The following is a 25,250-nucleotide window of genomic DNA, read 5'->3' on the forward strand; positions in this document are numbered from 1 at the left end:
ACGTCCATCCCTCAACCAATCTCTATCATTGTAAACTGCTTGCTTTTCTGTCTGTTCCATTGCTCCGTTTGTTAGAAATTTGCTCCCACTTTCTTTTGCAGTCTGAAGTGCTCCAAATGCACAAAACAGCCAATTCGCACCACAGGATGTCTAATCGCATCTTTGCATTGACTTTACATGTAAATAAATAAAACTTCATCCACGTCTGCTTACTTAACAGGCTGCAAAAGAATTCCCCTCACCTTGCATGTAATGTTAGTATTGTGAGGCGCAGGTGAGATGTGATCATGTGTGCTGCATATGCTTGGAATTGGATGTTTTATAATATTATTTAGATTTTTTCGAAATTATTTTGTGTTTAAATTAAGAAATCTGCAGGATAAAAAAAAAAAAAAATTGAGACTTTTTGTTGATTTTTGCATTGGATTCAGCGATCGCAATATCACGAAAAACTAGGGAGTCTGAACTATTGTACAAAAACTTTGCAATGCTTGCCCTGCCTTTAAGATGGTTTGATTGGTTTTCTGCTTTGGAACTGACAATGATGAGCTGCAATGCATGTAAAAGTTGACATTTATTTTACTTGACACAGCGTCGTAAAAACTTGACACTTTACTACCTGTTTTAACTGCCTATCTATTACTCTTATTATGTTTAGCATAATGAAATGCTAAAATATAAATGTGCAAAATCTACAGTTCTTGCCTGTGTAAGATTTATTATATTTCAGTTTCCCCTTCAGGGCTCTTTTTTTTGTTGACATACACATGTTCCATTTACCCGAAACAGTGCTCATATCCTGATCGTCTCAACTTGTGAAGAATGTGCTCAAACTCATTCATCCTGCCGCGTAACATCACCTTAAGCCATGTTTTAAAAAGGAAGTTAACATGGTGTGAAAAGTTCGTTACGAACGAGCGCGTGCAGCATTATTCCATCTGCGCTCGCACACGCTCCTTCTCAGAGCCTCATTTTCACTCATTTCTTCACGCGCAGCCCTTTGCTGGATCTTATTAATTATATCTCATTAGTTGCCTTGGAAACAGAGGTGAAGGAATGCGGAGAGAGGAAACCGAGAGACTTAACAAGGGAGAGAATGAGAAGATGAGAGTCGTAGAGAAAGAAAGAAAGCAGAGAGAGAGAGAAAAGTGTGAGGTGGAAAAGAGGAAAGTGGCATTGTCAGATTAGCATCAGGAGACATTAACAACACCGGAGCTGTCGGGACCGGACTCTTTACCCTGGGCTGCTGGAGAGGAAGATAAGCACACGTTCACAAAGGCAGACAGCAGCATGTCTCCTCCCCATCCTGGCCAGGGCCGCCACATCTGCAGGTACACAGCCACCTCTCTGAAGCCTGAGAACAAAAGGCCAGACTCTCTCCTCCCTCCCCTTTTCCCCTTGTGTCCTTATGTCAACACGTCACTCCAGGCCAACCTTAAAGACTTCTCGCAAGACCTGCAAATGCAACACTTAATGAGGCAAATCGGCTCTATTGTGTTTGTACTGCACTGAACATTTGCCTGGGCATTTGTATTTCAAAGTTGGTCTACTGTCCCGTTTTTTTGGCTTCATCCTTCTTTGGTGTGTTAGCGAATGGTGATTCATAGTTATGTAAGCTGGGAAGGTTTGAGCTTCTTATCAGTGGAGGCCAAAAAAAGGAAAGCTGGGTGCTGCTTGTTTGAAAAAATAAAACACATCCAATGGAAAGAATAGAAAGTAAGCGAGAGCTCGGAAGAGCGCGCTGGAGTCGCCTGTGAAATGGCCCTGGTTGTAAACATAATAAACATGGTGGGAGAATACACAGGAGATGGACTTGTGTAGTTGTTTAGTCTCCAACCGACAGGAAGATAACAAGGGGAAGGATCAGAGCAGATGCTTGTCCCAATGGCTCCTTTTTTCTTTTCTCTCTCTCTCTCTCTCTCTCTCTCTCTCTCTCTCTCTCACTGTCTCTCTCTCTTTTTTGCTTTCCCTTTCCCACCCTGTCTTGCTCTTTCTCTAATGTCTCCGACTGGCTGCTATTGGTCATCTGAAGGGGTTTGAAAAACAGGAAGTTGAGGAGCAGGATGTTGGGAGTGCGCTCTGCCCACAGCTTGTTCTGGGACGTTGAGCGTTCAGGGCGGCTGTGCACAGGAAACAATGCTGTCATGGTGGTGCCCGCGATTCTGGACACTGCCTGAAGTCTGAAAAGTGTAGTGAGTCTCTATTGTTTTTCAACTGCTGTCACTAGGTTTCACTTTGTCATCTTTGAAGTACGGTAGGGATACTTGTTTTTTTTATTGTTAACCATGCATTTATTTTGGCAGATTCTTTGTTAATGTATTAATAATTGGGTTATTATTACTAAAACCATAAATTTTTATATATATATATATATATATATATATATATATATATATATATATATATATATATATATATATATATACACACACGCACACACACACAAGGAACACTCGGAAATGAAAATGAGCTGAAACAACACCATTTTTGAGATCTTTTTGGGACAACTTAATTGTTTTATGTTTAATCTACTTAATTGTTAATTGTTAACTTAATTGCAACATAGGCTCAGTCATTCAGACATTTCTGGAGATCACAAATTATGCTTTTCGGCTTTAAAATGAGGTGGTTTGACGCCATTCCTTTTCACGCTAGTAGCTGACCGAGTAGCTTACCATGTACATTGGCGGACTTGAGACGCAAAGCGGAATTGACCATAATGAAAGGATTTGAGTGCAGCAAAGAACAGTTCCAGAAAGTGGGAAAGACAAAAAAAAAAAAAGCCAAAAAATAAATTAAACAAGTAAACAATAGGGTGAGAACTTGGTAAAATTTAAAAACATGGTAAAAATCAGGTGAGGGCTTTTATTTTTCTGGATTGCTTTTGAAAACACTGTTGGTTGGGTTTAGGGAAGTGGGTGAGCAGGTCAATCGATGCTTTTGAAAACACTATTGGTTGGCTTTAGGCAAGAAGGAGGGAGGGTCAGACGATTGGTGAGTCAGTCAGAGAGTCAGTCAGTCAGTCAATCAGTCTACAACGGCTTCTGAGGGATTTACACAAGAACAGAAGGCGCAAATAGCACTCTTGAGAGACTTTTAAGATCTCAAAAAGGGTACACGGTGGCCTCTGGTGGATTCACGTAAACAAAAACTGCAAAAAAAAAAATAAAATAACGTAGCTCCTGGCACATATTGGGTGTTCTCCGAAATGTATATAGTGATACATTTTCAGAATGAGCCGGGGTTACTTAATCAGTCTGTATTGGGACAACAAAAGGAAAGTAAGTTAACTTACTAGTTTTTTTTAAGTGGATTGCACACAAACAATTCAATTGTCCTAAAAAAATTCAAGAATTGTGTTGTTTCAGCTCATATTAAAAATGAATAAATGTAAGTAACATAAATAAATAAAAACAACGCAAAATTACCATCTAAAATTGACATGACAAAACCTATTACTGTAATAATACAGATATACCGGCAGTAACGGCTTACAAAATGATTGATTTAGTACCACACATGGCACGGCGGTTCATGTCAGTTCACGGCGACCCAAGTTCGATTCCCACCTCCTATGCCGATGCTTCCTCTTTTTCCTCTCCTCATGCTTTCCTGTCTTTACTCTCTCTACTGTTCTATCGATTAAAGGTAAAAAAAGAAGATATATATATATATTTATATATATTTATATTTATACACACAAATGATTGATTTAGTTATGATCAAATTGAAGATATAAGTTAAAGTGTATAAGGTATCACGAATCTGACTGTGCTTTTATTTGAATTTTTTTTTTCTCCAAAATTGAGAATTGTATTTTTACATTTTTTTTCTCTGAATATAGATGTCTATTTTTATTTAACCTGTAAACAAACAATTTTTATCCTAAAACACTTTCACACATTCAGTGTGTTTGGTGTGTAAATACACACTACGTAGTAGACTACGAAGTTTCATCACAGCCCACATAGTCACTCGGGCTCTTAATATGTTTTCAGTACAGTTCAGGAAACCCCAGTTTATACAGTTAAGGGATTAGAGTGAACACTCTGCAAAATGATAGGTTTGTGTTAAAAGTGAGGTAGTAAAGGTTTTGGCGGGCAGATGAGGGAACACAGTTTGCAAGTGTGTGTATGTGTGCGGTAATTACAGTGGGAGTAGTGCATGTTTTATTGAGTGTGAAAAGGCCTGACCCCAGTACCAGCCCTCCCACTCTCACATTGGCACATTCTGGAGGGAGAGAGAAAGAGAAAGAGGCCTATCACTAACACACACACACACACACACACACATGCACACATATGCACACATACACACAGCACAGCACAATCATTTACAATCATATAGACCCTCTCATCATGGGATCATGACAGTTACAGTACACAATCCTCCCGGGTTGTGTGACGGACATGGGAGTTGACTTGTTTATAAGACAAGGGAGTGTCAGAATGTCAGGTGGGGCTTCTTCTTTTCACATCTTAATTCAGATAAATAAATGTTGCATATCTCACTTGGAAAGCAAACTCATGGCACCCAGCATAAATGAGTACACCCCAAGCGATTTAGTAGATAAACACCTATTTTTTGTAGGGTAATGTATATAATTGTTCTTATCTGAAAAAAAAAAATTGAGTCCGTGCTCAAATAATCAACTTTTCAAAATTCAGCACTTACACAGAAGTAAGAAAATCTAATTATTGTTTTAAATCAAGACATGATGAGGTTATTTTATTTCAAGATAGACATTCACATCTGCTTAAAGGAGTTAAAGTTGCTCCAAATGTCAGCCACAGCGGAATGAACCACCAATTATTCCAGCATTTGTTTTACACAGCGGATGCCCTTCCAGCCGTAACCCAGTATTGGGAAACACTCATTCACACACACATACACTACGGCCAATTAAGCTTACCCAATTCACCTATAGCACATGTCTTTGGACTGTGGGGGAAACCGGAGCACCCGGAGGAAACCCACACCAACATTGGGAGAACATGTGAACTCCACACAGAAATGCCAACTGGCTCAGCCGGGAGTCTTGAGTGCCTACCACTGAGTCACCGTGTTGCCCTCATTTTAATGTAATGACACTTTTTTTTTTTTAATCAGAAGAGACTTCAAATAAATTATTTTAAAAATTGAATCCTTTAATAACTGTAATTTTTATAAAAACAGATCTTTAAAAATTAGTTTAGATTTTTATTTTATATATTACTGTGTCACGTTGGCACAGTGGGTAACACGATCGCCTCACAGCAAGAAGGTCGCTGGTTTGAGCCCCAGTTGGGTCAGTTGACATTTCTGTGTGGAGTTTGCATGTTCTCCCTGTGTTCGCGTAGGTTTTCTCTGGGTGCTCCGGTTTTCCCACAGTCCAAAGACATGTGCTATAGGTGAATTGAATAAGCTAGATTGGCCGTAGTGTACCATATATGTGTGAAAGTTTGTAGGTGTTTCCCAGTAATGGGTTGCAGCTGGAAGGGCATCCGCTGCGTAAAAGGTGCTGAATAAGTTGGCGGTTCATTCCACTGGAGCGACCCCAGATTAATAAAGGGACTAAGCCGAAAAGAAAATGATTGAATGAATTATTATTACTTACTGTTGTTTATGTCTTTTTATTGTCATAAACATATGTTTTATATAAAAAAAAGTGGGCAACACTTTATTTAAACTTACAATTCACGCTACTTACTAGGGCTGTCCAGATCCAAGCACGTGATTGGAAATCAAGCCCGAGCTTCATACTCAATCGGAAATGCACGTATGTCTGCACCAGTATGTTTGGGGTCTAGAGGTGTTATAAAGTTGATGATGACAACATTGCCATAGTAAACTGTGAGATATGTAAACATGGGATTGCCTGCGGGGTATTGTAAGTTGAGGTGCTATTTGTTTTTATATTAGATTGTTCAAGCTATCTCAGAGAAGGAAAATTAATTGAAAAATAAATAAGGACATCCTAGATCTGTTTCTTCGCTCTTCTTTATTCTTCTTTTATGTATTATAGAAGTATTAAATCGGGTTTCAGTATCGGTAGATACTTAAAATCAAATCACTCGGACTTGGACTTGAGGGCAAAAATCCTTATCGGGACATCCCTACTATTTACTACTGGCTTATTATCTGCCTATTATTAGGATATTAATTGTGTTTATGATCTTATTCTACATCCCTAATCCTACTCAATGCCTAAACCCAACTACTATTTTATTGACTAGTAACAAAGTCTCTTTAAGGCAAGTCATTTAACACCATTTTTGAAACGCCTCACGCAGTATGCTCGGGAATTCTTTCTGAATGGAGAAACATCAAATTCTACAAAACTGCTTGCCAATTAAATTTCATATTAGGAATCACAAGTAAAATTAAACAACAACGGTCTCTTTAGTTTAATTACTAAATGTTCTAATCACACAAGATCTGCAGAAACACCAAGCCACTCCCCTGGAGATTCGTCAGTCCATAGCGATCGATGTTTAGCACTTGTAGTAGAAGGCGGAGCTACATTCACCATGTTGACCGTTACACTTTTCCCTATTTAAAACTACTGTATACAACTGACATGACATGTGTTCTATAGTCCTTGCTATTAATAAACAGCTAATTTGTGGTTTGAGCTAAAACTTAAAACTTAAAATGACTTAAAATATTAACTTTTTTTTTATTTTATCAGTTTTGTCAGCTAATACAACAATATACTAAACTTTCTCAAATGCAAACGTTGTTAGGTGACCACACTCTTGTGTTAACGAATGAAATGTACTAATACAAAAAAATGAAGCAATATGTGCGGTACATATTCACGGAGAAATTATTGAAATCCTAATTCTGTTCTCGTTTGTACTGGGTATTGTATACAACATTACACAAGAAGTTTTCTCTCTGTGTTTGCTCCTGTGTGTGTATGTGCACCTGTGTTAGTGTGCGAGCGAGTGAACGACCTGTGTGCAGAGAGGTCAGGGTCAGCGCAGCAAGCACATGGACATGTCTCACTAGAGATCGGCTTCGCTGTGCACATTCTGTGGGTCATGTACTCCTATTGATTTTCATGTCAGGCCCTGGCAGTCGCTCCTATAGAGACATATTCCCTGCTTATCGATCATAGTGACTGCAAATGTTTGGTAAGCAGCTTTCAAAAAATGCTGGACTGGTTTAAATCAAAGATAAACTCTTGACCAGGTGCACCGCATCAAGGGAGCACATTTGTAATGCGTGTTTTTTGCGAATACATTATTTCAAGTTTTACTCAAGAATTGTACTATTGCCACAAATGACATCACACGTCGGTTATCTTGATGCTCACTTAGTTTTACATTCCCTGCTGTTGGGTTTTGGCTTGATAGCGTGCAGTGAAAGAGTGTGTAATATTCAGGAGAGCTGATGTAATCGCTAGTGGTTTCGGACTGCTGGCACTGCTAGCCATGTCCTGGAGTGCTGGAGTGATCCAACAGACTCTTTGTGGATCCCACCCACGGCCATCCACCCTAGTTTTCAGCCCAGTGATCTTTTTTTTTTTTCTTCTCTTGTTGTGTTTTGCTTTCGAGACAAATCTGCTCATAATTATAAACCTTGCTGATTCTAATCGCAAATTGGCAGATCATGACATATTTAATAGTTGTTGAGTTTCATGTCATCCTTATTATTGCATTGCTGTATAATTTCTGGCAAGTATAGAAAAGTATGTAAAAAGTACAATTATTTTGGCACAACATGATGATGTATACTGTGGAAATAAATGAATGTTTACTGCATTTCATTTTTATTATCCTATTTGTATGTATTTTATGTGGAAAAGAAATAATTTGAAGAATGTCTTTTCTATTTGTTTATACAGTGTTCAATGTTGTTTTTTGAAGCATGGCATTGTTCATTTTTAAGGTTTCACAGAAGATAGTAAGTCATGATTAGGCTCACACAGAATCTGCCTGCACAGAAATCCACAGATTGTTAGCCCATCATAAAGTCTATTTATTTACTAGTGTAAATGTCTGTAAATTTATATTTGTTCAGTTTTTAAATGAATTTCAGTCATATTATTGACTAATATGAAAACGTTCATTTGATTTATTTACTTTACAGTTTGTAAAGTAATATTTTCTGACTTGATATGTTATATGAGAAACTTGCTTTGTTTACCCTATAAGTGGATTGGATTTGCATTGAAAACATAAAATGAAAGTTATATTCATTCATTCATTCATTTTCTTTTTCGGCTTAGTCCCTTTATTAATCCGGGGTCACCACAGCGGAACGAACCGCTAACTTATCCAGCACAAAGTTTTATTTCATACAATATGTTTTTAGTTGTGATACTCCCAAAATCATTTCGTATAAATGAGCTGAATTCTTACTAAATTTCAATGCAAAAATAGCAAAAAATGTCCGCAGATTCTGTATAGCGCTGTTTATGATCAAATAGATTTTGTTTGACTTTATTTGTATTTAATGTAAAATAAAAATAAAAATGAATAGCTGTAAAGTATGTGTAAGTACACAAAATGATGGTTGAGTATTTTTTTTTTTTTTACTGAGCCGTTATTTACTGGATAAATTTTGGCAGTGTTTTTAATTAAATTCAACTATGGGTTTAACTTTATTCTGATGATCTTTATTTTAACGCTTTTTGTTGAATTTAAGTTACATTGCATCTACATTCTAACTAATTCTTTTTAGAATATAAGTAGACTGTTAGGTTGGGTTTAGGGTTTGGGTTAGTGTAAGTTGACATATTCTTGCAAAGTTTCTTATAGTCAGGTAAATGCCTGTTGAAGGAGCAGTTATTAAGCAGACAGTATTCTTATAGTCAAACGAGGATTAATTGGCATGTAGCTGAACAAAATGTGCAAAAAGGGCCATCAAAATAAAGTCTAACCCAATTATGTTAAATTAAAGACAAAATTCAGTATAAAAAATACATATGAACTAATAGAGTTGACTTTATAGGAAGAGAACCTGTTAATTGTTTTTGATCAATATTTATAAATATATTAACAATAACAAAACAAAATTAACTAAAAAATTACAAATTCGATTTTAATAATAACATATTCAGCTCTTATTCATTGTTGAAATGGTATAGACAGTACTTTTTCGATCATTTGTTTTCATGATAGATTAACTTCTAATCTAATGTTAAACGTGAAAAATGGTAAAATGGTGAAAGTATAGGCTTATAAAGTGCACACATTTAGATAAATGCTGTTCACTTGAGTTAATTTCTCAAGCCATGTACATTTAACGACGTGCCTGAGGTAAATGTAATGCATTGTGACATATTGTTTACAGGCTGCAGTGTTTTATTGATGTCTTTCCATGACTAAAACACTGAGATGTTCATTCATGTTTATTTTCTGCTATAACTAGAACATCAAAACAACATTTACTTTTTATACTCCTACTTAAATTACCCCAATTTTAAATATTATATATTTCCTGTGGCGACGTAGTGGCACAGTAGGTAGTGCTGTCGCCTCACAGCAAGAAGATCGCTGGGTCGCTGGTTCGAACCTCGGCTCAGATGGTGTTTCTTTGAGGAGTTTGCATGTTCTTCCTGCATTCGCGTGGGTTTCCTCCGGGTGCTCTGGTTTCCCCCACAGTCCAAAGACATGCGGTACAGGTGAATTGGGTAGGCTAAATTGTCCATAGTGTGTGTGTGTGTGTGTGTGTGTGTGTGTGTGTGTGTGAGTGAATGTTTCCCAGAGATGGGTTGCGGCTGGAAGGACATCCGCTGCGTAAAAGCCTGCTATATAAGAGAGCTTTTTTTCTGGGTTGCTTTTCATAACACTGTCAGTTGGGTTCAGGGAAGTGGGTGGGCACTGGTCAATCGGTGCTTTTTAAAGCAGTATCGGTTGGGTTTAAGGAAGGGGGTGGGTGGGATTGTCAATTGGTCAGTCAGTCAATCAGTCAGTCTTTTTACAACAGGCTCTGGTGAATTTACGCGAGTACAGCAGAAATTTGAGAGCTTTGATTTTTGAGAAGCATACAAAGCAGCGTCTGCCAGATTCGCTAAAACAGAAACAGCAAAAAAAAACATAGCTCCTAGAACATATTTAGTACTCTTTAGAAATGTATATAGTGGTACGGTATTCAGAATGAGCCTGTCTTGGGAATTACACTGTTGACCATCCGTTACACCTTAACCCACCCTTAAACCTACCCATAACACCAAACCTGTTCCTAACCCTACCCGTAACCCACCTAAAGACCACCAGAAGTATTCTGTGATGTATTGTAAACACAGTATGCTCTTTATGTTTATTTTTTAATGCAACTACATAGTAGTTCAGGTCACCTAATATAAAGAGAGACTTACATTTTGATCATGCATCACCTATAAAGACCGATCTTACGTTTTAAGGATGAATATCCATTTGTTTTCAAAACTTTAAATCCCTGACTTGTCGTGGTTAACACACTGTATTTGTTTACTAAACACATTCTTACCAAACCAAAGGAATGTATGTAGGCCCCTAGTAATAGCTTAATGTTATGAAAACCCCAGTCCTGCTTAAATTACAGTTACACATGAACAACATAATATAAAGTTCATTTCCGGGTGAATTAGTCCTTTAACAGTGATTTGAGAGCCAAACAGGTTTTTCTGGCTGTCCGGAATGAAGAGCTTTGAACGTGAGACGATTCTGCTGGTGCTGTAACACTCTCCTGGACCTGATTAATTATAGGGAAAAAAGGTGAAGTGAGGGAGGAGGTTGAGGGATGCCAGAAGCGTTGTCATTGGAATGAGGTTTAAGCAGCCGTTTATATATCATTAGCATTGTGATTGACAGCATTAAATAATCACGCTCTTGGCACTTTTTTTCTTTCTAGAACTCCACAAAGCCTACAAAGAAACTCTCTATTTGTTGTGAAAGCTAGAAACTGTAGGGCTGCTTGGAGGTGAGATTACTCACACGTGCACATTATGCCAGTTCACTGTAAATGTGTAAAACAAACATTGTTCCTATCAGATACACTGACATAGCTGCTTTCTGTTAAATATGACTAGGGCTGATAAGGCATGTGCAGTATATCATCAGCAGAGTCAGTACAGCCAGATAATTGGAGAACAAGGCTTTGTAATGAACCATCATCCATCAGTCTAGTTGCTTTTTTCCCAGCGTCTCAATAACTTACATCTGTTTTTTAGATTATTATTAACTTGTTAGCCAGTGCGACCTTGACTGTGAGGTGAGTTGTATACTGTATAGGTACTTCATACATACAATCAATGCTGTATATGTATAACATATTTTATATTCCATGTATTAAGTAAATTCAGTAAATCAAGACTGAAAATGATCTTCTATAGCCATATGTGTAGATTTTTCCAGCATGTTTCATAGTTTAATTTTAAAAGAGGCACAGGAGGCTGCTTATGAAATATTAATAACTGATTATATTGTAGTTATTGCATACAAAATCGCAGCAAAAATAAGTTGTTTTTGCTAAATATTTTTTGTTAAATATCTTACTTAAATAGCGAGTTTAGTGCTGTACATGTATAGCACATTTTATGCACCATGATAACATCATGCTAACTATTAATGACATATTTTATTTTAAATTTTATTGGTCTTCACTTCATTTTATTCCTAGTTTTTGCTTTAAATAGCAAGAAAGGTGCCATATTATTTGACTATTTTTATATTCATTTTTAGAAAACTTGATAACCACGTTTTAATAGCAGTGGAATAACTCTTATTTTCAGTCATATTAAATAAAATATTTGCTACTCTTACCAGTTGTGATTTTTCTGAAAAAAACTAAAGTTTTGAATTGACTGTTTTTATTTTAAACCAGAAATAAATGTTATCAGACCTTCAAAGAATAAACATAACATTATCTCAATATTTTTAATAAAACATAATAATATAAAACCTGTTTTTTTTTCATCAAAACCAATGCTTAAAAAATTTGAATAAAAAAAAAAAAAACCTGAAACTAAAAATAGTCTTCCATAGCCATACTATATATGTAGATTTGTTCTAGCATGTTGCATATACTGTAAAAGTTGAAAAATCCTGGTTGCCTTAAATTTTTAGGTTAAATTAATTTAACCTTATGAGTCCTTTGAACTTATTTAATGTTAAACTGACATACAGCAGCTTGCGTAACTTATAAAATCAAGTTAGAACATGATTAACGTAAGTTGTAGAAGTTACAATGACCTAAAAACCTGCTGTCGGGACTAATTGATCATACACATTTTCACAATGTATTTTTTATTTTAAAAAAAGACACAGAGGAATGGCTGCATATGGAATATTAATATCTGATTAAATTGTAGTTAATGCATACAAAAAAAAAAAACATTGCGGCAAAAACAAAACCCATGACAAGTTATAGCCTTGTCTTAATCCTTTGTGGCATAGATTCAACAAGTACTGGGAATATTCCTCAGAGATATTTGTCCATATTGACATGATAGCATCACGCAGTTGCTGCAGATTTGTTGCCTGCACATCCATGATGTGATTGTCCTGTTCCACCACATTCCAAATGTGCTCTATTGGATTGAGTTCTGGTGACTGTGGATGCCATATAAGGAACTTTTTGTAATGTTTAAGAAACCAGTCTGAAATGATTCATGCTTTATGATATGGTGCATTATCCTGCTGAAATTAGCCATCAGAACATGGGTACACTGTGGTCATAAAGGAATGGACACGGTCAGCAGCAATGTGGCGCTGTGGCGTTGATATGATGCTTAATGGGTATTAATGAGTCCAAAGTGTCCCAAGAAAATATCCCTCTCACCATTACACCACCACTACCACCTTGAACCATTAATACAAGGCAGGATTGATCCATGCTTTCATGTTGTTGATGCCAAAATCTGATCCTACCATCTGAACGTGGCAGCAGAAATCGAGTCTTATCAGACCAGGCAAAGTTTTTCTAATGTTTGCCTGTGCAGTTTGCTGTTCTTAGCTGACAGGAGTGGCACCTGGTGTGGTCTTCTACTGCTGGAGCCCACCCGCTAATGATTCGAAGCGTTGTGCTTTCAGAGATGCTCTTCTGCGTATCTCGGTTGTAGTGAGTGGTTATTTGAGTTACTGTTGCCTCTCTATGAGCTCGAAGCTGTTTGACCTTTCTCCTGTGACCTCTGGCATCAACAAGGCATTTGCGCCCAAAGAACTGCCGCTCACTGGATATTTTCTCTTTTCAGAGCATTCTCTGTAAACCCTGGAGATGGTTGTGCGTGAAAATCCAAGTAGATTAGAAGTTTCTGAAAAACAACCTGTCTGGCACCAACAACAATGCCAGGTTCAAAGTCACTTAAATCACCTTTCTTTCCCATTCTGATAGTCAGTTTGAACTTGGGCAGATTGTCTTGACCATGTTTATATGCCTAAATGCATTGAGTTGCTGCCATATGATTGGCTGATTAGAAATTTGTGTTAACAAGCAGTTGGACAGGTGTGCCTAATAAAGTGGCCATTGAGTGTATATTAAAATAAATGCTATGATTTTAAAGAAAAAATAATAATAAGTGTACTGAATTATTATACTGAATATTATACTGAAATATTATGATAAACTGTGGGAATATTTTCTTTAAAACTCTGTTTTGCATATGTATGTGGAATACATTTTATAACTATAAATGTTCTATAACTCCATTGTAAGTTGTCATTTTATTCTCTCCAGGCTCATGAACAATTAGATTCAAAGCAGGCCTCGTGAATCAGTGCCAAATGACATCCTCTCTGCTATATCTCTGTTCAAGACACTACCACTCCAACAGTGTGCCAGACCATCTCAGGGAAATAAACAGAGACTCAAGATCAACAAAACACACTCGTGCTGTAATAGAGTTCTGGCTAGTGTGACACAAGTCATTCAGCGCTTCACCCAGTCGGTCTGCGCTGCAGGACCGTAGCTTGTCTATGTCTGTTAAGTTGACAGAAATGTCATGACACAGTGCATTACGCTTCTGGACCCGCAGTCTCTGAGACGGCATGACAGCTCACAAATACGATTTAGAGCAACAAGCCTGGATACATGTAATTACATTGTGCTATGTTTGGATAAGCAGAACAGTATTGTTATGCGCACACAAAACCAGATAAAGCCCTCAACTTCAACCATGTAAATTTTCAATCAAGGAGCTTGTAAGACTCAGGATGGTTAATCCAAATGTTTTCATTTCAGTTCGACTGATTAAAAAAAGCAAACAAATAAGAAAACGTTTGGTTTTAATCTCTGGAGTTTGAAATTGTTCATGGGCAGTGAATGGAATGTGGTTTTACAGCTTGGTGCATTGAAAAATTGTTAATCCCTCTCTTTTTTTTTTTTTTTTGTCTTCATAGTTTTAGCCTAACACGAATCAACCTGCAAAACTCTCATTGTTGTAGCATTTCGAAACACAATTCCATCAGCAAGTTTTGAATATGCCCAAAATGCACAATATGCAGCACATGCCGTGAGGACAAACGTCGAAGGATAAGCCAAGCGCTTTTCCTTCCTGCTGGGGGTCATGGTGGCTGAGAAAGAACAGTGTTGGTCTCACAGTCCCGGTGTCATGCGGTATAGGGAAATGTCTGATTTTGCCTGCCTGTTGTCAGAGTTTCCTTCTGTGGACAGACAGCGTGATCTCACTCCTAATAGAGACCTGCAGACACCTAAACACCCGTTTCTGTTCAGCCAGTAATTATAGTGTTTATTTCCTATGGGTCAGTTGCAGCCTCCTGGTCATCAACTTCCACATCTTTTTGCTGGCATGGTGTGGCTACAAAGAGCGGCGTGCTCTTTCTGCCTCTCTGGAGGAGAGAGTTTCTGCCCTCCCTCAGCGTCTCTCAGATGTGAGATGTGGTTACATAGGCATTTTCTATTTACGTGTTCATCTGTGTCCATGCTGGACGGAGATGATGAATGCTTCCTCTGAGAGCTGGCCGGCTCTTTGTGGGCAGGTTAGCAAGGGGAGACAGGGACAGAAGAGGGAGCGGGGGTGACTTTTGGGCTCCCAGGGGGCAAGCTGTGCTCTGAACCTTCTTGACTTGGCTTCCACGCATTCTCTCTCACGTGTGAATTGCCTCATCTGGCCCAGAGGATTTAAACTAATGTCAGCCCAAGACTGGGTGCACTCTTAATCATCTTAGGAGCGAGAGCTGGCAACAGCAGGGGTTGTGAGAGGGGAGAATCAGGCCTGCTTGCTGTCTCCTGAGACGCCGGTATTGTGTCCTAGGTTGAGAGATGCAGACAGAGAGATATGTGGGAAGGAGGAAACGGAGTAAAGAAAACAGAACGAGTTGACCGAAGAGACATTATGCACCGTGTGCATTCTCAAACCAGACAGATGACTTTATGACCCGCTTATTGGTGTCATATTGGCTTACCTGCTAAGACTTGCTGCTCTTTAAGCCTGAAGTCAGCAGGAAGCATCCACATGCTTTTCGTCTTTACTTATTAGGCTGTTGTCTTTCGCTCTGTTAACTGACTCTGTCAGAGAGTTGTCAATCAGCTGTGTAGGGATGTCATTATGATGCTCTGTAACAATTGTGTGCATATTAGAGAAAGCTCAGATGGAACGTTTGACAATTTGTATTTTTGGAGGGTATGATGTGTAAAAATAAAACTTTAAACTGGAAATGTATTCTATCTAAATAAACAACAGTTAAAAAGTAAAATCGTTTGTTTCACATGGTACTAGGAATTTAATATTTTGATGTGTTATTAGATTTGTCTTTGTGCTCCGGTTTCCCCCACAATCCAAAGACATGCAGTACAGGTGAATTGAAAAAACTTAATTGGCCATAGTGTATGAGTGTGAATGAGTGTGTATGGATGTTTTCCAGTACTGGGTTGCAGCTGGGCATCCGGTGGGTAAAACATATGCTATAAAGGGACTAAGCTGAAAAGAAAACGAATGGATCAATGAATTATTAGATTTGCATTATATATTTATACAGTTGGTGCAAGTGATCTGCCCTTCTGTGAAATTTTGAATCTCTTAAAAATATTTATTATGATTTATTTTTCAACACATTTTCAACAATATTTTATTAACGAATTTCTTTGTCTATGCCATGATGACAGTAAAATAATATTTTTCTACCTATTTAGTATACTAATGTTCAGCTTAAAGTACAATTAAAAGACTTAACTAGGTTATCATGTTAACTAGGCAAGTTAGAATAATTAAGCAAGTCTTTTGACAACAGTAGTTTGTTCTGTAGGCAATTGAAAAAAAAATCTACAGGGGAATGATAATGCTGACCTTAAAATTATTTTAAACAATTAAAAACTGCTTTTATCCCAGCCATATTAAAATAAATAAAATGTATTTATTTAAAACTATAGGAAATGCAGTTTGAACATTTATTTTGTCTGGTAAACATCACTTTGCAAATATTTAATAATAATACTAATAATTAATAATAATAATAATAATAATAGAAATTTAACAGAAGGGCTAATGATTTTAACGTCAACTACATATATACTGTACAAATAGTGCAGTTGAAATCAACATTACATTATGATTACATTACATTATTATTACTAAATAATTACATATTTTTAAACTAATGTAATCTAATTTAAACGTGTGATTCATGTTAACTGTTAATTGTTTTTGTTTGTTGTCTCTCAGACCCATGTAACATATATACTGCCTAATCTTGGCCAGTACACTCTTGTAAAAGTGATTTTTATTCTTAATGTGTCTTTCCAGGTAAAATAAAGGGTTTAATAATAATAATAATAATAATAACAATAATAATAATAATAATAACAATAATAATAATAATAATAAAAATCAACATGTCTTCAGTCAGTGTTTGTAATAAACAGAGCAATATTATGTGCTAATGTGGATGCTAATATAGATGTAATTAGCTTTATAGTTACCATTCTTGTGAACAGGCTTTTAACAAAATAGTTTTTGCAGTGTCAAAGATTAAGGAAATGTTGGAGGAAAATATAAAAGATAATGTAAAAAAAATGTGGAATGAGCATTGCAATTACAGATCCACTATCAAGTGTTTTAGTTTTTGAGCCTAATAATAAATGTCATGTGAGTGGGCCGATCTCCAGCTGTTGCAAAGAAGCAGGTGTGAAGATAAGAAATCATTGTGGGTCTCAGTCTTATATCCTTCCTGCATGTATCAGGCAGTGGAACACTGCATTCAATCACTTTCATCTGCACCTCAGACCTTAGTTTTCACATTTACTATAACAGGTTTTCTCTCTTTTTGTTCTTCTTCCTGCCTCTCTTTCTTTCTTTCTTTCTTGTCTTTCCTTTCCTCTTTCTGTTTCACAGGTCGTGGACACCTTGAGAAAGAGGCACAGACGGAAAGAGAGTGAGAGAGAAAGACTCGAGAAGAAAGAGTGGAGTACAATGTGCTAGGAGAGTGAAGGCAGACAAACTCTCGTGTTTTTCTGATATTCTCGGGGTGTCAGAGAGACCAAGCAGGACGCCAAGATGGGACGGAAGAAGATACAGATCACGCGGATCATGGATGAGAGGAACCGGCAGGTCAGTCCACTTTTTTTTCTACACATAGTTTTACACATAATCTACACAATAAGTGTGTTTCTCACAATAAGAAATGTGTTTCTCAAAAAATATTAGTATGGTAGCTTAACAGCATTTTAGGACATTATATGTACGTATGTTTAAAATGAGAAAATTATGATCTACTAGTTCCAAATAGGTTACTGATTAATGTTACTCTCTGTCTATTTATGGGCTTGGTCAGTATATGATTTTCATTTTTATTTATACATTATTAAAACATTTACATGATTGGCAACAATTACATTTATTAAATTACACTAATAATTTATTGGAGTGTCACGGTGGTGCAGTGGGTAGCACAATTGCTTTACAGCAAGAGGGTCACTGGATCGAGCCTCGGCTGGGTCAGTTGGCATTTCTGTGTGGAGTTTGCATGTTCTCTCTGAGTTAACGTGGGTTTCCCCTGGGTGCTCCGGTTTCCCCCTACAAGTCCAAAGACGTGGTATAGGTGAATTGAGTAAGCTAAATTGTCCGTAGTGTATGCGTGTGAATGAGTGTGTATGGATGTTTCCCAGTGATGGGTTGCAGCTGGAAGGGCAACCGCTGTGTAATGAACTAATGACGCTGGACTAATGAAGCCGAAAAGAAAATGAATGAATCAATGAATTATTAGATTTGCATTATATATAATATATACAGTAAGTTCAGTTTAGTTTATATATATGGGTGTTTCCCAGACCTGGATTGCAGCTGGAAGGGCATCCGCTGTGTAAAATATATGCTGGATAATTTGGCAGTTCATTCCACTGTGTAACTCCTGATGAAGTTTTCAATTGAATTGAATTCAATTCATGTTTATTTGTAAAGCGCTTTTACAATGTAGATTGCGTCAAAGCAGCCTTATATAGTTCTAGTAAAGTCCAGATTTCAGAGTTGAAGTTCAGTTTAGTTTAGTTCAATGTGGTTTAGTTTTCACTGCTGAAATTTTAAACACTGAAGAATAAATCCATCGATGTGCAGCTCCACAAGTCCCGACAACTCCACAAGTCCCGACAACTTCACCAAATAAATAAAGGGACTAAGCCTAAGCAAAATGAATAAATGAATGTTGTTTTTTTAAACTTCTTTTAATCAAACATCCAGTAAATAAAAATGTAAAAATCTATATAAATAAATCAAATGTGACTTGATATTGAAAGCTGTAGTAATGAGTAAATGAATAAATTACACTAAAACAATTAGCTTCTATTTTTTAAAAATGTTTTTTTTTTCTTTTGGAAATATGCCAATATATTATTGGTTTCATCGTATGTATGATCAAATAAATGCTGAGAATCCTACTGGCCCTAAGCTTCTAAACGGTAATATAGGTTATGAAAGGAATATTTTGTGCGTTAGATTCAATAGAACATGCATCCCTTCTTGAATACATACACAGCAAACACAGCAAGCCTGAAAGACCCATTTGATTATTGCTTAGTTTGGGCCATCTGTTCATTGGCTAAACATGTTGTCCCAGCATTCCTGGATAGACACACAGCAAGAGCCATAAAAAGGGACTGGGACACATTTCCAGCCATATTTACAGACGCGGCTCCCACACACCACCCTGCAATTTGGGTCCGGAGAAGCTGATGAGGCAGACAGAGCTGGTGTGAGCCAGTCAGTGTGGCAGAGGCACAAACAGAGCACAGGGTGACCGGGGTGAATTGGGCCGACTGTGGCCTCTCCCTTCTTCCCCTCTCTCTCATTCTCTTCACACTAGTGGGCTTGTGCCGGGACCCAGTAGGGCCCATTGCATCGCTCCCTGTGGTTGCAGCTGCTTGGTAGTAATTAGGAGCAGCCACTGCACCACGGCACCCTCTCATTACAAGGAGGGACAGTGAGACGTGCTGTGCCCTTCTCTCTTTCTCCATCTCCCTATTTTTGCTTCTCTCTCTTTCTCTCTCTCTCTCTCTCTCTCTCTCTCTCTCTCTCTCTTTTCCTGTCCTTTCCTCAGAAAAGTGCCAATGATCTGGCCAGCGACTGAGACAGACTGGTATTCACCCTTGTCTACTCACGCTAAATATAAATAACATAACGCAGCCCTGTCTGGTCACTTTCTCTGACAGCGTCGTCTTAGAGAAGGGGAAATACATGTACAAAACAGATGTGGGGCACACACAGTTCCGCTCAAACATACATGGCATGTCTAATGTCCGTTTAAAAGGGGAAGTCACTCCATTTGTCATTTTTAAAGATCTGATTATGACCCAAGAATGCATCAGTCCACGTCTCTCCAGCTAGACTTGATGCACCCATTCACACCCGCTCAAAATATCATTTGCACTGTCTCGTCGGTGAAATAACTTTTCTTGCCATGCTCACGGAAAGCTAATTGAGGTTTTGCTCACTCTCCTGAGGATGATAACATAACAGCCCGTGCCCTCCTCCCTCCTTGCCCCCAGCTCTCCTCCCACCTCTCTGACAGTTACTGTGGAGGTAGCAGTTCAGCCAAGTGAGAAACTCGAATTTACAGGACAGGCCAATTATCAGCATAACACCAGGTCCTGGGTGGGATCCAAATAGGAAGGCAGGCAAAGAGAAGATGTCTACTAGAAACATCAGCATCTGCACTATCTGCCCCAGCCTACAACATCAGCAAAAAGAAAAGAAAAGAAAAAAAAAAAGCGAAAGAAGGGGAAAGAAATTAGAAAGTTGCTATAAAATTGGATATATTTCAGTCATCCCATCTTAATCTGATATTTTTGTCTTTATTGGGAAAGATTCATTTTTGTGACAGAACAGGGAATTGATAATATAGGCAAAGTGCGGGAAAGAAGGGACTTGATCAGAAAAGTATTGTGAATGAGAAGTGAGATCATTCTTAATGTTTAAGAACGCACTTGTGTCCATACACTTGAAGTCCTTTCTGTCCAGTGCTGTTCTGGACTCAACCACTTTTATTTATACACCTTTTACTTGGAACGCAAAATAGGTGCGTATAAACAGTCATTCGGACAGCTTTGAAATGATCATTTTAGGCCCAACCCCAAGTCTACCACTTAGCCTTTGCGCTTGCCCCTACCCCTCATTTTGCCCTCGATAGCCCTTGACTTGAAACCAAGGGGTACAAAAATTTCCCAGAATACACCAGCTACAGTGGTAAAATGGCTGCATACGGAGGTCAGGAGATGCACAAATTAGTATTTTTTGGTCATTATTATGATTTTTTTTTTAGCAACAAACAAGTATATGTTTTAATACATTTATAAATTGTTTGTTTCACTGACATGATTTAAAAAAAAAAAGATGCTAATATAAAAGCTGCAAAATTTCACCATCTATAATCCATAATAATAACTCCTGTATAGTAGTCCAACAACATACTTTCACATATGACACTCAATGACACTCGATGTGTCATTTAGTGGATGGTAATGGCGTTTTTATATTGTCTGGTATAATGTTAATGCTGTTTTCTTGTATTTACAAATGTAGGTGAATGGCCATGGTGTAAATGCACAGTATAATTATGATCATTGCCACATTACATTGTTATGATAACATATTATATGCCTTCAGTGATTTCCTGAAGATAAATACCAAAAAAACTAACGCAACTGGGCAAACTACAGTAGTTGAATTTAGTAGTTTATTTTGAAACCCTTCCCCTTCACACTCTATTTCAGGGGCCAAGGGGAAGGGGTACCAAAAAAGAATTGTGATTTGGCCTTAAGCCTGATATATACTTTTGCGTCGAGTGATCGGTGGGAACTGGCGGAAGTGCAACAACTTTAATCATGAGGTAAACACAAATCAAAACTTTCAATCTGGAGCTCCTTCACGGACTCGACATTTGTAAACACTCGCTCCAACGGGTTCGCGTGGCTTTCGGTCCTGCCTATACTCGTTAATGGTCAGCTTGGTAGCAATGACATGTTGTGACGTGTACTTACATTTTTTGGGAGGTGTGCGTCAGCATCGGCGATGGAAATGGCAAGGGCTATGCGACCACTCGCAGGCTGTGCCGGAGCATACGTGTGTGCTTGACGCAGAAGCATAAATCCGCCTTTAGTCGCTTTTACTTGCTTTTAACATCTTTGAAGTAATACTGCTGTTGCATCGTGTGCCATTTTAATGGAGCCTCGTCATCGCAGTTATTTACAGTAGTTATTTACTTTTTTTCAAATAAATAACTAACCTTAATAAATGTAATTCACCAAAATGTTTGGCACACACGTACTGTCCCACTAACACATTGATTAAAAGAGTGGCACAAAGTGAAAATAAAGTGGCATTTCCAATTTACAGAAAAACACATACCGTGGTAAATACAACTAAATGAAACATAAACGGCTTCCAATTAGAATCAACATGCAAATCAGCCAGCAGAGTATCAGTAACATACTTTTATTTTTTGAAAATTGCATGGCTTAACGTTACATACTTGTTAAGTTTCATGCCAGTAATATGGTTTGCTCTATGATGCAGTGATCTATTTCTTGTGTGTGTGTATTGAAGAGCTGCTGGGTACAATATAACAGCTGACAGGTTGAGAACATGATGCTGGATTTTAGCATCTGATCTGATGGGAGACACTGAATTAGCAGGAATGAAGTGCTTGAACTGCATCTTATAGAAGCATAACAGCTTTAAGATGACAAAAACACTCTGTAAGCCGCTCAAAATGGTATTGACAACCATTTTTTGATCAAGATTTACTAATTGTAAACGCTGTAAACGGAGTTCTAAGCATCCTACCGGAAGACAATTGTCTCACTATGTTGTCCTCCATGCAGCAACGAAGAAAAAGGCCTATAAGGACGAAAACAGCCGAAACGGTCCTTACAATATAATATTTTGTGTTTCAAAGAAAAAAAGGTTTGAAAGGACTTGAGAGCGAGTAAATAATTTTGGGTGATCCTTCTAAGAATTATTTCAGCGATTCGCAACTTAACGCATAACAATGCCTATGCTTCCTTTTTTCGTGCCACATACATGCAAGCTTGAGAGACAATACACTGCACGGTAATTAATAGCATTCTTGTCCGTCAGAATCCAAATTTCATGGTGCTCATCAGAGAGAGCGGTTATCAGTGGCACACAGGCTCGGCCGTGAGTGTGGTCGACTTGCTCTGTAGAGAGTTCCCGCTGACAAATGGAGAAAGATGTAAGACCTAAAGCCCGTTATTAAAGCTTTTGCGTGCATTCGAACAAAGTTCTTTTCCCCCACTAGCATGAACCCAGTCTCCTGCTCGCTCTAGGGTGCTCTCCTCACCCTGGGGAGATGGCCATTAGCATACTGGGTCCTCTGAAAGAAGACAATTAAAATCCTTATCTGCGCGGCTGTGCCGGGAGCTATCTTTATTCATTGCATTAGAATGAGAGAATGCCTTAAGTGGCCTAATTAAATACAGTGGCGGTACTGCATGCAGCACAGGCTTCAGCAGGGGCGTCTCGTATCATTATGAGAAGCTTTTTGGAAAGCCTGTTGACCTATCAGGATTTATTTAGAAGAGAATAGCAGGCTTTGTGAGGTCGTGAGGCCGTGATTGCGGTTTCTGTCAAAACAATAGGTTGAGAGGCAAGCCGCGGGATGTTTATTGTGCAATATTATTCACCCCCAAGGGTTTTGGAAGCTCTTGGTGAGCCTCGAATCCCATTTTTCAATTGATTCGTCATGAAACTTGCCAGGAAAAGGACCGAAGACATAACCAACGTCGATTTAGGCATTGATTGAGTCCCGTCAGTGGAAGAAAGAAGTATGAATGCATTATTTTATGAGAATGAAGGCAGAGCATCTCAGCTCTCACTCGGCAGCACGCTCGTACTCTATGAAATATGGACGAGCTGGAGGTCCTGTCATGCATGCAGCCTCGTCCTTCTGGAGCTTTCCACCAAAAGCCCCTTAAGTGCGGCCTGTAGGAGGAGGAAGGAATGACAGCGAATGGAGAAGACGAAGAAGAGGAGAGGATTTGGTGAGGCTCACTGAACAGCTCAGGCTGACATGCTAATTGCAAAGCTGTGTAAGGGGGACGACTGCCATAATAGCGCAGGAGGACAGAATGATCCTGAACCCCCCTAACACCTCCCTCTCGCTCTCCACCTGTCCATCGTCCACTCAGCGCAGGCTCTGATTTCCTCTACGGCTCTTCAAGGCTGTAATTATTTGTCCTGATGATGTCGTACACCTGTCTCATTTGCAGCGTGTCTGATGGTGGTAGTAACATGCTTTTGAATTACTCCCCTACTAGAAAACTTATAATTATGGCGATGGTCTCAAAGGACCCTAATGAGAGCTGCCTGTCAGTGTGAAAACAGCATCATTCCATTGTAGCTTTGATTGTGTTGTGACAGCTCTTTGATTCGCAGAGGAAGGGAAGTATTATGGCGAACACTAGAGTAAAGACTCAAGGGAAGAGTTCAGCAAAATCACGCACAGGAAAACTCCTTGTTAAACCGAGAGAGAGAAATTGTCGCGCACAATTTCATCAGGTACATTTTGGGTTTGTTTCCATACAGTCGCCATGCTTTCTCACAGCTGCGTTCGTGTGCGAGTGTGTGCGTTTGGACCTCTGTGCCTAACGACGTCCGCTGTACGCCATTAAGCAGGCTCACTAGGGGTAATTACCCAAGTCATTAAAAGTTTGATGATTTCACTGCTGGGTGGAGTGTCGCCCGCCCTTGCTTTGGCTTACTTTTGCTTTCGCATGTCACATGTTTAGGAGTGCCGAGCCTCGCGCTCTCCATCTTTCATCACTCTTATTTTTTTTATTTTTAGTCTGAGAAAAAAGGGATGCGCATCCTTCCATCTGATCAGACTCTTTCACTCTCGCTCCTAAAAGGTTCTGAAAGAACACCATTATTCTTTAATGATGAAAACATGTTTTAAAAACCAGAGGGTGGAAAAAAAAAGGCTTCAGTACAAAAAAAAGATGGAGTGCCCTTCTCTGATATTGGGTGTCCTTAAATGATAGGCTGTAATTGCAACTAAAGTGGATTATTTGAAGCAAAGGGAGTTTTGTTTTTGGTTTAACTGCATTAGAGTATATCTGTTGGTTTGTAAGGGGAAATAGTGTGGGTGGTTTTCTGTCTGTAATTCATGTTTGATGACAACAACAATGAAATGCTCTAAACAATGAAAACTCCACCCACCTCCCTTCAGTTATTCATCGTGGTGGAGGAACATAAACAACACAGAATGAAAAAAAAATTTTAGTAATGCACATGATCTTTATATCCAGAAAAATCTATTAATTGATTTCTTTTCCCGTCAAGACCATTGGCCCCATTATCCATTCGAGAAACTAAATATAAGAAAATATATAGTATAATAGATAGTATAATAAAATATATATAGTAAAATATATAGTAAACTGCTTTGCTGCCTATATAATTATTATTTAAATAAATATATTTCTTATTACAAATATAAATAATGTTGTAAATAATGTTTTGTCAGGGTGTCACGGTGGCGCAGTGGGTAGCATGAGCACCTCACAGCAAGAAGCTTGCAGGTTCGAGGCTTGGCTGGGTCTGGGTTAGCATGTTCTCCTCGTGTTCGCGTGGGTTTCCCCCACAGTCCAAAGACATGCGCTATAGGTGAATTGGATGAACTGTATGTGAATGTAAGAGTGTATGGATGTTTCCCAGTGATGGGTTGCAGCTGGAAGGGCATCAGCTGTGTAAAACATATGCTGGAAAAGTTGGCGGTTCATTCTGCTGTGGTGACCGCTGATTAATAAAGAGACTTAGCTGAAAAGAAAATGAATGAATGAACGAATGAATGAATAATTTTTTGTCAAAAAGA

At 38.3% G+C, this 25,250-nt stretch overlaps 1 protein-coding gene across 36 annotated transcripts in view; it reads left to right on the forward strand.

The window, feature by feature from the left end:
- mef2aa (myocyte enhancer factor 2aa) overlaps nt 1-25,250 on the forward strand; it is a 174,507-nt gene that overhangs the window by 44,727 nt on the left and 104,530 nt on the right. For all 36 annotated transcript variants that reach the window (XM_068214714.1, XM_073928865.1, XM_073928868.1 and 33 more), the window contains exon 3: nt 17,261-17,476. In XM_068214714.1, the coding sequence (XP_068070815.1) occupies nt 17,423-17,476 (54 nt within the window). In that variant the 5' untranslated portion in view covers nt 17,261-17,422. The remainder of the gene's footprint in view (nt 1-17,260; nt 17,477-25,250) is intronic.

This window comes from Danio rerio, chromosome 18 (assembly GCF_049306965.1).
Source record: "Danio rerio strain Tuebingen ecotype United States chromosome 18, GRCz12tu, whole genome shotgun sequence".
In the NCBI taxonomy this organism is placed as follows: domain Eukaryota; kingdom Metazoa; phylum Chordata; class Actinopteri; order Cypriniformes; family Danionidae; genus Danio; species Danio rerio.